Source organism: Asterias rubens, chromosome 3 (assembly GCF_902459465.1).
Source record: "Asterias rubens chromosome 3, eAstRub1.3, whole genome shotgun sequence".
NCBI lineage: Eukaryota > Metazoa > Echinodermata > Asteroidea > Forcipulatida > Asteriidae > Asterias > Asterias rubens.
In genome coordinates this window covers 8,841,836-8,855,895 of record NC_047064.1, presented here as the reverse complement: position 1 = coordinate 8,855,895, position 14,060 = coordinate 8,841,836, and the positions used below count along the sequence as shown (strand labels likewise).

The 14,060-nt window shown below is 36.6% G+C and overlaps 1 protein-coding gene across 1 annotated transcript in view; it reads right to left on the bottom strand.

Annotated features, from left to right (window-relative positions):
• Positions 1–14,060, bottom strand: part of LOC117288044 (macrophage mannose receptor 1-like) — a 70,937-nt gene that overhangs the window by 48,054 nt on the left and 8,823 nt on the right. Inside the window, exons 7-16 of the mRNA XM_033768726.1 lie at positions 12,653–12,765; positions 11,836–11,965; positions 8,373–8,455; positions 7,873–7,989; positions 5,422–5,493; positions 4,476–4,508; positions 3,426–3,584; positions 2,365–2,453; positions 1,915–2,071; positions 138–232 (exon numbers count right to left, since the gene is read on the bottom strand). Coding sequence (XP_033624617.1) covers positions 138–232; positions 1,915–2,071; positions 2,365–2,453; positions 3,426–3,584; positions 4,476–4,508; positions 5,422–5,493; positions 7,873–7,989; positions 8,373–8,455; positions 11,836–11,965; positions 12,653–12,765 — 1,048 coding nt within the window. The remainder of the gene's footprint in view (positions 1–137; positions 233–1,914; positions 2,072–2,364; positions 2,454–3,425; positions 3,585–4,475; positions 4,509–5,421; positions 5,494–7,872; positions 7,990–8,372; positions 8,456–11,835; positions 11,966–12,652; positions 12,766–14,060) is intronic.

Genomic DNA, 14,060 nt, shown 5'->3' with positions numbered 1-14,060 from the left:
ACCCACACTCTGCTGATCAGAAACACCAGAGTTTGAATTCAGTGCTCTTAACCGCTCGGCCACGACACTCCCACGAAATTAAAATTAATAATAATAATGAAAACTAATGCATAATGCAAGTTACTCAATGTTGTTACCTTGACTTCAAACTCAATTCTGTCTACATTAGCAACAGATGGATGGTAGCGATAATTATAAATATCATCTGTAGTCACAAGGAGAGATTCACAGTCTATAGTACAAAAAAAAGAAACAATATGGCCAGGGTGTCAGGAAAATATGAATCTGTGGGTGGGCGGAGCAAATTCATCTAACAAAAGTTTAATCAATTTTTGGTTGAATGCACTTTCTTGCTTCTTTTAAAAGGGTCTTTAATTGAATATTTCTCAAACAGAAACTTTTTGGCAGGTTTTTTCGTACCCTTTTGTTTCAATTGTGTACTTTGTTTCCTTGACAATATTCGATGTTTTTCATTTGAACAGGTTGTTTTTCCATTACGGTTAATTTTCAGATTAAGACATGACTTTATTTTCAAAATGTTATAACTTCAGAACCAAAAACTTTACAAGTGTGCCATATATTTCAAAATGAAGTTAGTTGTATGCTTTTTCTGCCATGTATAAAACTCATAATGTTAATGATTAGCTTGGAGCGCAATAACTCGCAGCACCAACTGTATAATCCCCAGGGAGCTGAGATGGTTTAAGGAATGAAATATATTGGCCAGTAACCAGGGGTAATAAGGTCAGAAGCACTTTGATACGCTCTTTGGGCTGTGATAAAGTGCCATATAAAAATTGATTATTATTTTATTATTAATAGTCCCCCTGTGACTCAATTTTGAGCTCAGCACACTTATCTTGGGTGCGTTCCATCCACATAAATGAGTCACAACTTCTCGTGAAAATGTTGTTTATCTTTGGAACGATTGGTGCTCATTGCGCGATGTCAATTTAGCAGCGCCTTGAAATAAGGATGGCAACACCATATGTAGATTTCTTTTTAAATATTATTTTTGCTGTATGATGTTTATCCTCTTCTACACATCATGATATCAACTAATGAACTTTGTTATTTCAAATCTGCATTATCAAACACCGGCTATACACTTTAATTATGTTTGTGACAACAAAATAAAACCTTATGCTTGTCCGCTTTTTTAGAAACCACTCGCCAACACCTCAGAAGTAACTTCGGGTAAAGTTGACAACATTCGCCAACCGTGGCAGTAGTGCACAACTTGTTCCACTTGAAAATTGTTGGCAAACGTGCACAAACATTGGCAACGCTTGCATGAGTGGAACGCACCCATAGAGCTGTTTTCCAATCCAGATGTATATATTTATATAATTATTGTTTTTAAGAGTTTAATATATATTGACTAGAGCGCTAACACCCCGTTACACGCACTAAGGTTTTGAAGCCGTGTTGGCACATCCATGTTTATGTACAAACCAATACAAAAGCTTGAAATTTGGTATGCCAATTTGTACGGCTATTGGCATGATAGTGCGTTTGTTCCTTTTTTATGTGCCATCGAAGCAAAAAATGCAGTAAATGTGAACGCACAATCTGCTGATCAGCACAAACTGCGAGCGTCATGTGCGTCATGATTAAAAGGCGCGTTTACTTTTTTTAGTACGGCAATCAAGTCAAAGTTACGGTTTTCAAACGTATGCGAGTGGACAGTTGCATACGTAAGCGCACATAAGCGCACACGCCGAATGTTAAATAATTGCAGCAATGTGTGTTCTCTTAAAATTCCGAATTCACGCAACACATCAAACATGTCTGCGCCCAGGGTGGCTTCAAAACGCAGAGCAAGTTAGCGCTGTAATCAATATATATAGCTCTATGAACGCGCCCCAGTGCACCCATCTGTGATTAAAACAGAATACTTGAATGTTTTGGTACCTGCTTTAGTTTTGCAAATGTAGCCAGCTTGCTTGTTGCCGCACGGGAGATCATTCCACATTCCTTCTTGAAGTTCACCATAACGAAAATGAACACATTTCTCATTGTTGTTGTAGTGATCTGGCTGGCCAGGGGCCCAGTTGGTAAACCCACCATACTAGAGAAAAAAAAACCCCACACAAATGTGTAAATGTCTGCAAACATTGTGGTTACCTCCAAAAAAGCAACTCTGGCGAGCCTGTCTGAAACGGGGGTCAGTTAATCAGAAGAAGTTTTCAGACACTTTACACCACCACAAAGTGAAATCTAGACGCTCGATCACAGCATGGGCTATATGTGTTTCTTCCCAGTGAAGTCAAATTAAAGAAAACCTGAAGACAAACGGGGATTATGAAAAATTACTAAATCAGGGGAAATCAAATTCCTGATTGAAAACCCATGGATACTTACTGGGGAGCCATCTTCCCAAACAAAGTCTCCTTGTTTGACTTTGTCATTCAGCCCGATCCACAGGTATGCCTGAAACATGTACGTCCTCACTGTAGTTTTAAAAAAATACAGAAATACATTCCTGAATCCATACATGGTGAAACCAATATTATTTGAGATTGTGTTGAATTATTTTGCAGCTAAATTCTTTTGATTTTATTTGGGGTTGAACAAAGAAAACTTTGCTAGAGTGGAGTTTGACCCAATGACCTCAGGATTGACGTGCCGGCACTCTATAGCAACTGAGACGTGTGTTGATGGTCTCCCTATTTTGTCAATATCTTTGTCCTTTCCTAATTTGATTTGTATTTGATGCACAAACAAAATGTTTAAATCATAAAGTAACTGGAAAACTATTAAACCACTTGATTAATATAATTACTTTTGATTTGATGGACATAACAATGTTGATGACTAGAGCACGCTAGTCAAAACGTTGAGACCAATTCAAGAACTGACTCCGCGGTAGTGCAGTTAATTACGATCCTATAAGATAAAGTAGTAGTCCCAGCTAATCTTCTGCCCGGGTAGTAGTTAGAAAAGCAGAACAGTTCTTTTCAGAACTGAGAAGTCTCCCGAACATCCGATAGCAGAATAAATAAAGACTAAGAACAAACTCTACCTGGCAAGTAGATACACACATGGTGTTACCAAATATATATATGATTTTGGGGTTGAACAAAGAATTGACTAGAGTGGGATTCGAACCAACGACCTCCGGATTAACGTGCCGGCGCTCTACCAACTGAGCTATCTAGCCCTATATTGGCGGTGTCCCTATTTTGTCAATATCTTTGTTCGGGGGTGCCAGTCAGAATAGAGCGCCGGCATGTTAATCCGGAGGTCGTTGGTTCGAATCCCACTCTAGTCAATTCTTTGTTCAACCCCAAAATCATTTCAAAAACTTACCCAGTCAGTTTCCCTTGTGGTTTATACAAATATAAATATTGACATAAAAAATGTTTCAATATCAGACAGAGACTAGAAGGTTCTGACACCCCTCGATAAATTTGAACACTTACTTGAAAGGTAAGACTGCTCATCCACATTTAGGATACTGGTAAGCTTGGTGTTTTTGTCTTCACAGTTCTTCTTGGCTGTTGCATAATCGATGTACTTTGAATCGATGAAATAGCAGTTGCCTTGGAAGAGGTTCCATCCAGGTTGACAATGGCCGACGCCTGTCAGGAAAATCATTTACATTAAAGGAAAAACACAAATTCGGAAATAGTACATTGACAAATTCGTGCAGGAGTAGGATTTGAAACTTTGCATTGTGGAAATACGTTATAGTTAGGTTTGGGGTAACACATAATGATAATCTCTAACTGAGTATGGGGTGGTTCTGAAAAGAAACGTAGGTTTATACTCAACATTTTTTATCGTCTTCTGGAGAAAGCAGAAAGCAGATAATCAAAACATGGTGTTGGCGTACACCTTACCAAATTCAGGCATGATATTTGATCTTTGGAAAAGAGTGGGAACATTTTACCGAGTAGGGAGCTAACCTATGGTGTAGATTTTAATTTAAAAAAATCAGACTAAAGTAAATCATGCTTGCACTTTTCAGGGTTGATAATTATCAATAATCAAACAGTTTTAAACGTTACTTTAACAGCATCTCAGGCCAATGAAGTCGATCAGATTTTCAAGAAAATAGCATAAATTAGACCTGTCATTTCTTATTTAGATTGCCACAATATAAATATGGGTGAAATATAACCTAGAAAACACTTTTCGATGCTTTAAAGTGTAGGCCTAATCTTCTGATTTGGAAAAAAAGTAACCAGCATACAGACTTATTAAAAAACTAGAGGAAAGATGGAAATGATTTTTGCTTTTCAAAATTCACACAATGTAAGCGTTGCATCAGTAAAAAAATGTGTTGTTTGTCAATCTCACACTAAAATTCTTTGTGCAAAAACGTTGTATCTTGTCACAAACTTGTTTTGTGTGAACATCCAGGAAATTTTTAAGCAAGAATATACATTTTAGCATATTTCAACCTGGTGCGTATGGCTAGTGCTATTTTAGGAGATTTTTTTGCACTGACAAGACGTTTAATGACTTACCAGTGTTTGAATCAATGGGCCAAACCTTGTCACCTACAAGAGGAAAACAAAATAAAAACAATTTAAGCCCGGTTCATACTTCCTGCGAATGCGAAGCGTATTTGACGTGAATTTGACGTCACAACTATCCTTTTGCAGCGGTATTCGCAAGTGAGTTGAGGGGAGCTGAACTGCTGTGAATTTCGTTGCCAATTTTTGTCACATCAACATTCGCTTCGCATTCGCATTCTCAAGAAGTATGAACCGGGCTTTAGATGGACAAAAATACTCTGCATGGATCAGTTAGTAACTACCAGTACATTAACTTGCATTTCTCAGGTTCAAATCTCTCTACACTTAAGTTGTTTTGCTCATTTTAAACTTTATTTAACTGAACTATTCATTATTTAAACAAACAAAACACTTTTGCTTTTGTCTGTCTGGAATTGGTTATGAGGTTTTTTAATTTTTTTATTTGTATTGATGTACATTATTTGTTTCACTTCAACTTTGAGTCTTTTTATTTCAACCAGTGCGTCGTAATTTCAAACATATTCATACATACATACAACTAAATATTTATAAAGTGCCTTTACATCAAGATCAAAGCGCTGGAAAGAGCAAGACCAATGGAACTACAAAATTCCACAAATTACATCTGATAAAAGTGAGTTTTGAGAGATTTTCATCCAACTTGAGAGAATTTCATCCAACTGTCTAGAGCACCTTTGAACAACTTTGGTTGTTTGGCGCTATATAAATGCTCTCTGATTGAATGATTGATTATAATATCTTTGTTGTACATTTAGACAACGTTGGCATTTAGGCTACTCATTTTAGTTTGTCTTGTAATTAATGTACAAATCAAAATAGTACTTTAAGAACAATTAAACAAATACTACTAACAGTTTGAAGTCTTCTGCATATTATAGTGCACGGTGAACAATATAATTTTTTTTTACATTACCAGCTCTTATTTTGCAGATGAATGCTTGTACATCATAGCAGTTACCAGTCATCCATCGACCCTGAGGATCAGCTAAAATCAGAAAATTATAAAAGTTAAAATCTTAATCATACAATTTCATTTCAATCAAAAAAATTACTTATCAATATTGTGCTCTTTGTCTTATTGCATTATGAACTGACATATCAAGACTGTGTAAACTGTCTGTGGTATTTTTTTTTTTAAAGTATTTATGCATTTTAATCTTTTTGGCTTTGAAATTTGTAATGTTTAAAGGGTGGCTGCAGTTTTTTTTTTTAATAGTTTAAACGATTAAACATGACTTTTTAAACCTGAAATATTTTTTATTAATTTTTGTTAAATGCGCAAGTATTTTAAAAATGTTTTCAAGAGATTAGGGGAACCCACCCCGCCCCTAAAAGGGAGCATAAACGTGACGTCATGTCAGGAACCCGAGCCGTCAGGCCTTGGCTGTGTGCATATAGAGACCTGTGCACTGTGTGGCCTGGTACCTAGGCGCAGGTAGTTAGGGACCAGACTCTTTTTGCCGACAATATGTTTGAAATCCCGACGTGACGTCGATGGTAGGGGGGCGGTAACAATCCACAAAAGGGGGGGGGGGGCATGACTTATTCGCTTATTACGCAAGTGAGATATGTCAGGGAAAAACCAAAACACAGTTTATTGATGTTCAACACATATATCAGAAATAAATGACAGCAAAATTAACTGTTTTATTTTAATTCACTGCAGCATCCCTTTAATAACTAGTTTTGCAGTACTTTTTCAGATCCTTTAGGTGTTTGTAGTATTTTTAATGGTTTCATTGAGAAAACAGCTGGTCTGGCCTAACTTTCTATATATTTGTAAGAGGGCTTAAATTGGGAGTTATACCTAAAGTTTTTGTTTTCGTAATGCTTTATATTTTTCTTTCAAGTGCTTTGATGAATTTTTATTCATATTGCGCTTTATAAAAATGGTTCTTCTTCTTTCTCTTATTATTAATATCAATATCAATCCAGAGTTTTGGAAAGACTTTAAGTAAAAGTTTCTCATGGTTAGCAATTTTATGGATCAGATTTTTGGAAACCACTTTTTACCCTTTTTCTTTCTCCAACAAATTATTTCGTATTTGTTAGTTCCAACCTGTGTTGTAGGCCTTTCCCCCTAGCATAGTCAGAATTAAAACTATTTTTCGAAGGCTCAGTTTTGTTGGATCCTTTTGAAATTAGATTTATATCCAAACACCGATGTGTGCTTAAAGGCAGTGGACACTATTGGTATTTGTCAAAGACTAGCTTTTACAGTCGGTGTATCTCAACATATGCATAAAATAACAAACATGTGAAAATTTGAGATCAATCGGTCATCGAAGTTGCGAGATAATAATGAAAGAAAAATAACCCTTGTCACACGAAGTTGTGTGCGTTAAAATGGTTGATTTCGAGAACTCAAGTTCTAAATCTGAGGTCTTGAAATCAAAGTCGTGGAAAATTACTTCTTTCTCGAAAACTATGGCACTTCAGAGAGAGCCGTTTCTCAAAATGTTTTAAACCATCAACCTCTCCCCATTACTCGTCACCAAGAATGGTTTTATGCCAATAATTATTTTGAGTAATTACCAATAGTGTCCACTTCCTATACAAGCACTGTTTAATCAGTATATTCCCAAGTCCTGTGAACAAATATACAGGCATTTTACTAGGGTGGGATTCCAACACACAGCCTTCGTCATTCTAAAGCAGATATAGACCACTGAGTGTGCTTGGTAGCTAGAGGCAAGTTAAACCTGATGCCTCATCACAAAAAATAGTATCTTTTTTTTTGAGGGGGGTCATTTTTTGCACCTTTTAAGGGAAGGTACACATTTAGTTCAGAACAAATATTAACTTAAAAACTGACTTGGTAAACAAGCATTGGAGAGCTGTTGATAGTATAAAACATTGTGAGAAAGGACTCCTCTGAATAAGCGTAGTTTTTGAGAAAGAGGTAGTTTCTCACTAAAATATTAAAAGACATTTAGCTAGAAGTCTGAAAGCACAACACTTTGTCCAACAAGGGTGTTTTTTCCTTTCATCATTTTTTCGCAACTTCGATGACCAATTAAGCCCAAATTTTCACAGGCTTGTTATTTAATGCTTACGATGGGATAGACCAAGTGAGAACACTGGTCTTTGACAAATGCCAAAGGTGTACAGTGCCTTTAAGTCAAAAATTGCCATATAAACATGGTATAATCCAAACTCTTTTGAATACATAGACCATAAACTTCATAGTTACTTGGAATACAAACGATTTTCATAACGAGTTGAGTAATTTTGTAACAAAAGATTTTCATATTGAGTTGAGTAACTTTGTAACAAAATTATTGGTGAAACCACTCGGCATTTGTGCACAAATGCAACCCATGTCTATTTAATATTATATTTTCTCATTGATTCTAGTTCTAACCTGTATTGTAGTTCCCACAGTCAGGATTGAGGGTATTTTTAGGTTCCGTTGGATGCCATTTATTGAATGATATAGAGGATCCCTCGGACCACTCAAAGACACCATCAGATGTATAGTCTGTATAAGAAAAACAACATCACAATGTTTAGAATTTATTTCAAAGGATTTGGGTACTTTTTGTAGGACAAAAAACACAATGTCCATAGATTACATTAAACTTACACCGTTTAAAGATAGTGGTGCATGTAGTAGAAAGTGTACCTTAAAATAATAGTTGCTGAGGTGCTGTAGTTTTTGAGAAATGAGTAAAACAATATACATGTGGAGGAATACATTCCGTTATGAAAGATGCCAGTAGGCGATTTAGATCCATGTATTTATCAAAACAATGAAAGGCTAATGTGTAACATAGTCAAAGTATTACATACAGCAACATAACTCAAAGGCAATTAAATACAAAGGCTAAAATGATTTATTGTACCACCTTATCATGGACCTACCTGATGCCCCCATCCATAGACTATCTATTCCCACAGCGATCAACATCTCAAACTGGGAGGTGATGAAGGAGTTCTCATCTTCACTGAATGAACAAAAATGATAAGAGAGAAAATAGAAGTCCATTTACTTTTTAAAGGTTTGATCTATCTTGGCCCATCCCTTCGAAAACGATGATGAGTTCTACGTCTGTCACAATCATCAATTTAGTCTTGAGATTTACACTAAACTTACACAGTTTGAAGAGAATGATAGTAGTAAGCTTCCCTGAAAATATTTCTTGCTGAGGTGCTGTAGTTTTTGTTGAGAAATGAGTTTAAACAATGTTATAAAAAAAATTCAGTCTCAGTGATCATGAGACGAAAATTATTTCAGCATGTAAAAACGTACTTTCATGACATTGTTTTACTCATTTCTCAAAAACTACAGCACCTCAGCACGTAACATTTTCAGGGAAGCTTTCTACTATCATTATCTTTAAACAGTGTAAGTTGAATGTAAATCTGTGGATATTGTGTTTTGTATTACAAAAAGAACCCAAATCCTTTAAACTGATAAATACAAATATCTTTCAATTCCGTTGAGTTTATTGAAATATTACTCATAAGAAAAGTAAGAGAAATTTTCATTTGCAACCAAACAGACACTAGAGCCTAAAAACGGTGCAGACAATAGTTGAGTTAATTAAACTTCACCGTTTGTATCAAAGAGGTAACATCAGTAGAATTTTAGTATTTACTTTCTATTCAGTTTCAAATATTCCTTAAGTATTTTCATCATCGTTTTGTGAAGCTGTCCTGTCAGGGAAATTGTGTAAATCATTGAGAAAGACACTTCATTAACTTAATTAAAACAGCAGTTTTTTTAATGTCTTTGTGTACAAAACCATGCACTGTCATCAGTACTCAGAAATGGTGGGGGACCATCCAGTAGCACTTGCAAGTGCAGGCTAAATAAGATCCTCTTAAATAATAACAATAATAATAATAATAATAATAATAATAATAATAACAAGTCTTATATAGCGCATTTCACAATAACCGTATCAATGCGCTTTACACTAGTGCGCTGGTCATAGGGCCAATAACATCCCTTTTAATGTTTCTCAGCTTAAAAAAAAAAATGTTTCTCAGCTCCCTTGGAAGTATACAACCTGGGCAACAGTTTATATCGCTCCAAAGGCTTTTTCATTGACATTATCAACCTCTACCCTCGCAGGTATCCATTTATACCCCTGGGTGAAGAGAAGCAATTATAGTAAGGTATCAAGTGTCATGACCGGGATTTTATTTTATTTTTTATATTTATATTGATAACAAATTCTTATATAGCGCATTTCACAACAAACCGTATCAATGCGCTTTACATTAGTCCCCTGGTCATTAGGCCAATAAACATCCCTTTAATCTTTCTCAGCTCCCATTAGGGAGTATACAGCCCCGAGCTGCCGTGGCGCTCCGAAAGCTTTTCATTCACAATATCAACCTCTACCCTCGCAGGTACCCATTTATACCCCTGGGTGAAGAGAAGCAATTATAGTAAAGTATCTTGCTCAAGGACACAAGTGTCATGACCGGGATTCGAACCCACACTCCGGTGAATTAGCACCAGAACTTGAATTTGATGCTCTTAACCACTCGGCCGTGACACTCTATGGGATTCAAACCCATACTTTGGTAGATTGAAAGTATTGAAGAAGCTATCAGTGTATTTGCCCCAAAGCAAAAAATGATGCAATATATACAGTTCAAGAGAACTTTGTAAACGTGTTGGACATTATATTTTCCAATACAATTGGTAGACTTGATGGGCTACACAGTTTGCTTATTGTTGACACGCTTTATCTGAACCAAAGTCGACACCAGTGAATGTATATATACCTGTACATTTGTTGCTCAAAGTTCACAGATAATGTTGTGTCCCAACAAGACCTGTTTTTGATAATATCACTGGGTTAAACAAGACAATCAAAACCGCAGTTTATCTCAATGTTAACACCACTAGTTACAAGTTGCACAATCATAGCTCTACATATAAATACTATGTTCTTGAATTGCACTGTGATCTTATCAGCCATTCCTATCTAAAAAAAACTTTTGAATAGAGTAAATTAACTTCACTTGTGTGTTAGATTTAATTTTTGTCTGCTATGCTGACTTGCGTTTCTCAAAAAATATTTTTTTTTTGTTCAACAAGGAAAAAATTACTAGAGCTGGACTTGGAACCTGTGACCTCTAGATTACTGTGATGGCGTATGTCTTTACCAACTGAGCTATCTAGCCCTATGTTGGCGGTCTCCCTCTTTTGTCTATAGCTTTATTCTGGGGTGCCAGTCAGAAGCCATTTAACCAGTAACTGCTGTGTAGCTAGGGATCACAACCAAGTGTACAATACAACCTGCAAAGCAGCAGCAGAGGGATCATCTAAAGGAGATGCAACGTTTTTTTTCAAATTTCAATTGTACAAACCCAAACATAACATAACATAACAATTAAAATTTATAAGGCGCTATTCCATCAAGATCATAGCGCACTAGAAAGAAATTAACTTGAAAAAAGGTGAGTCTTAAGGACTTTACGAAAAAGCAGATAGAGTATTAGATTCCCTAATGGCAGTTGGGAGATTGTTCCAAATCATGGGCCCAGCCACACTGAAAGCCTTCTGACCTAGAATTTTGTTTGCTTGGGGAACATTCAAGCGAGTGATGTCAAGTGTGGACCGAAGAAATCGTGGAGGAGTGTAATGTGACAGTAAAGTGGTAATATAATGAGGTGTAGTTTTGTTAAAGCATTTAAAAACAGAGCAATCTTAAAATGGATTCGTTCTCTAATTGGTAGCCAATGAAGTTCCCTAAGTGATGGGGTAATATGGGGTAAGAGACTAACTGAGTAAATTTATTTACACATTTGGGTGGAACAAAGAAAAATTGACGAATTTGAATTAAACTCCTCAGACTGAGACAGTTGCTGTCACATTGTATTGGGAAAGCTTTTGTATAGTTACATCAAAGACAACAAACACCCATATACATCATCTTTATTCTTCAAAATTGTTTGGACAAAAGTAAAGCGCAGAAGTATTTTATATGGAAAGGTTTGCGGTAACACCATGTAATGACTATCTCTTAGTGAGTTGGGGTGGTTCTGAAAAGAACCCATCCTCCTTTATCCCACGTGCAATAATAACACACCACAATCTCACAAACGTTAATTATAAATTTATCTCCAGTATTTTTCTTATCACTTTTTAGTGATTTTCTTGTAACTGTATAAAGCCATTGTCTGTTTTTTGATGTTATGTGTCAATATTTTTACTGTGTGCGGGCATTTGAATTCTTTGGGGATCTAATAAAGATTATTGTATTGTCATGTATTGTAATCATTGGTTTCAACTCAACGTTTTGATCAGTATGCTCTGATCATCTTCTGGAGAGAATTTTTTTTTGTTATTATAAAATGCACCAACCTGGTTACGCTGACTAGGAATCCACCATAAGCTTCACAGGTTGATTTAGAAGCAGGCCACGTCATTGGAGAAATGGTATTGATTTGGTAACAGTATCCTCCATGGATCCGCCAGCCTGGGGCACATGTTCCTGATGGGTACACAAGTTGTAGAGGAGAAACAAAAATTGCTCGGTTTTAAAGATGCTATGTCAGATTTTTGGTCGATTTGACCCAAAATTTAAATTTAAAATTCAATAGGTATTTTGATGGGGGTCGAGAAAGTTACAAGCTTTCATTTGAGCCATTGCTCGACAAAGTCCGCCAATTATTAGTAGCAGTGAAATAAAGTGCTCAAAATTAGTTTTTGTCGGGATCCTGACAATAAATCACGTGACCAATTCTTATGTCTTTTATAAGAAATGTTTAAAATTTTTGTCATGGTTCCTGACCATTAAAAGTAAAAGTTTTTTTCGTTAGAGCAGGTGATACTCTTTGAAATACCATTCACTCAAAAAAATCAATTTTTTAATGTTTGGGGCCAAAAACATGTGCGTACCGATAGATTACGCGCCATTACTAATAGCTTTGAGTTGCGCTCCGCGTAAGTAAAATTGGCGTACATTAGCTTGCGCGCCAAACGCGTAAAGCCAGCCGATCTTAAACAGCTCTAGCTGTGTCTTTATCAGCTGTTTAAACACCCCCACATGGCGAGCTATTAACCAATAGGATAAGCGAAACTGTCTTGGGTATTTATGAATGCAAATCAAAACTAATTGACACCATCGTGCATTCACACAAAGGGACAAACCAAGGACATATGATATGAATAGTTTTACCTGTAGGCTTCTCGCATGTGAATCGTCTTTTGTCTGTGCATGCAGCAGTTGTCCATTTCCCATCAAGAGGTTTGTCCAAAATCTCAACACAATCACCGCCCTTGTCAAAATACCTAAGAAATAAAAATAATGAGATAAACAAAATTATGAATCGGATGTTTTGCAGTAGGACGAAAAGCTCCACAGGACCATCTGCCGAGCAAAGTACAGCATTTCGTTGTCGTGGCCGAGCAGTTCTAAGAGCACTGAACTCAAGCTCTGATCAGCACAGTGTGGGTTCGAGTTTCGGTCTTGACGACCCACTTGAAGACCCACACCGTTTGAAGACCCACTTGTTTCTTAAATGATCGTACTGCCTTCCAGGTTTTGGTTACTGTTTGGTTTAAGTTTAAGTTTACTCAATAGGCCCTATTGTAAGGTTTTTGGGATGATTAATTTTTAGACTTTTTAGTGTGTTTTTATATTGAATTTCTTAGGTTCGTTAATGATTAATTACTTAGTTTTATTGTTTTTGGCCTTTGCTTTTTAAATTGTTTCTCTGTGAAGCGCCTCGAGTGTCTTTTAGGCGGACTCTGGTGCTTGATAAGTTTTCATCATTATTATTGACATTTGTGTTCTTAAGCAACACCACTTAACCATTATTGCTTTGCCCTTCTGATTGGAAGTAAAGCTGTAGTCCTGTGTGTAAGAATGTGGCCTCTTGTTGAGCAGGCACTAGGAGGAGTAGTGGTTAATAACAATACTGATAATAATCGTAATAATTCTCAGCTCATAATGTGCTTATACACCTGAAGGTTGCCCAAAAGCACTCATTATTTTTGTACACATTTATCCAGAGATGCCAAGTCCAGAGGCCAGCTATGCATGAGGTTTTTCAAAGCTCACCACCCCCCCCCCACCAGAAATAAAAAATGCCAGTTTTAGAAGGCCTTTCAAAATCGCCGCCCAGTTTGAGGTACACAGGTGATGTTGATGGTTATGTGGAGGTATGATTGTGTCAGATTATTTCCCCACAAAATATAAAATAAATCAACTAAAATGTTGCCAAAATCCTCCGCTCACTTCTTCTGCCTGTTGTGTCTACGCTAGTGGAGCGCATTTAACATTAATTTTAATTTTTTTTCCCGGTCTGGCCCCAATGCGTGAGAAAATGGTTGCTGTGCGTGTGAGCGTGAGACAGAGCCCAAATGCGTGAGTCTCACGGCTCATGCGTGAGACTTGGTAGGTCTGTAGGTCTGTCTCGTTGTTGGTATTATAAGTCTAATTAGCACAACTGCTCTAGAGTGTTTATAAGGTTGTGGGTTTGAATTCCACCAAGTGTATGGCTACACACCTACGTTCGAGCACATCACCGCTCCATCAGTGACAGTCTACAAGTCACACATCTATACCCATTAGTTCCAACTAG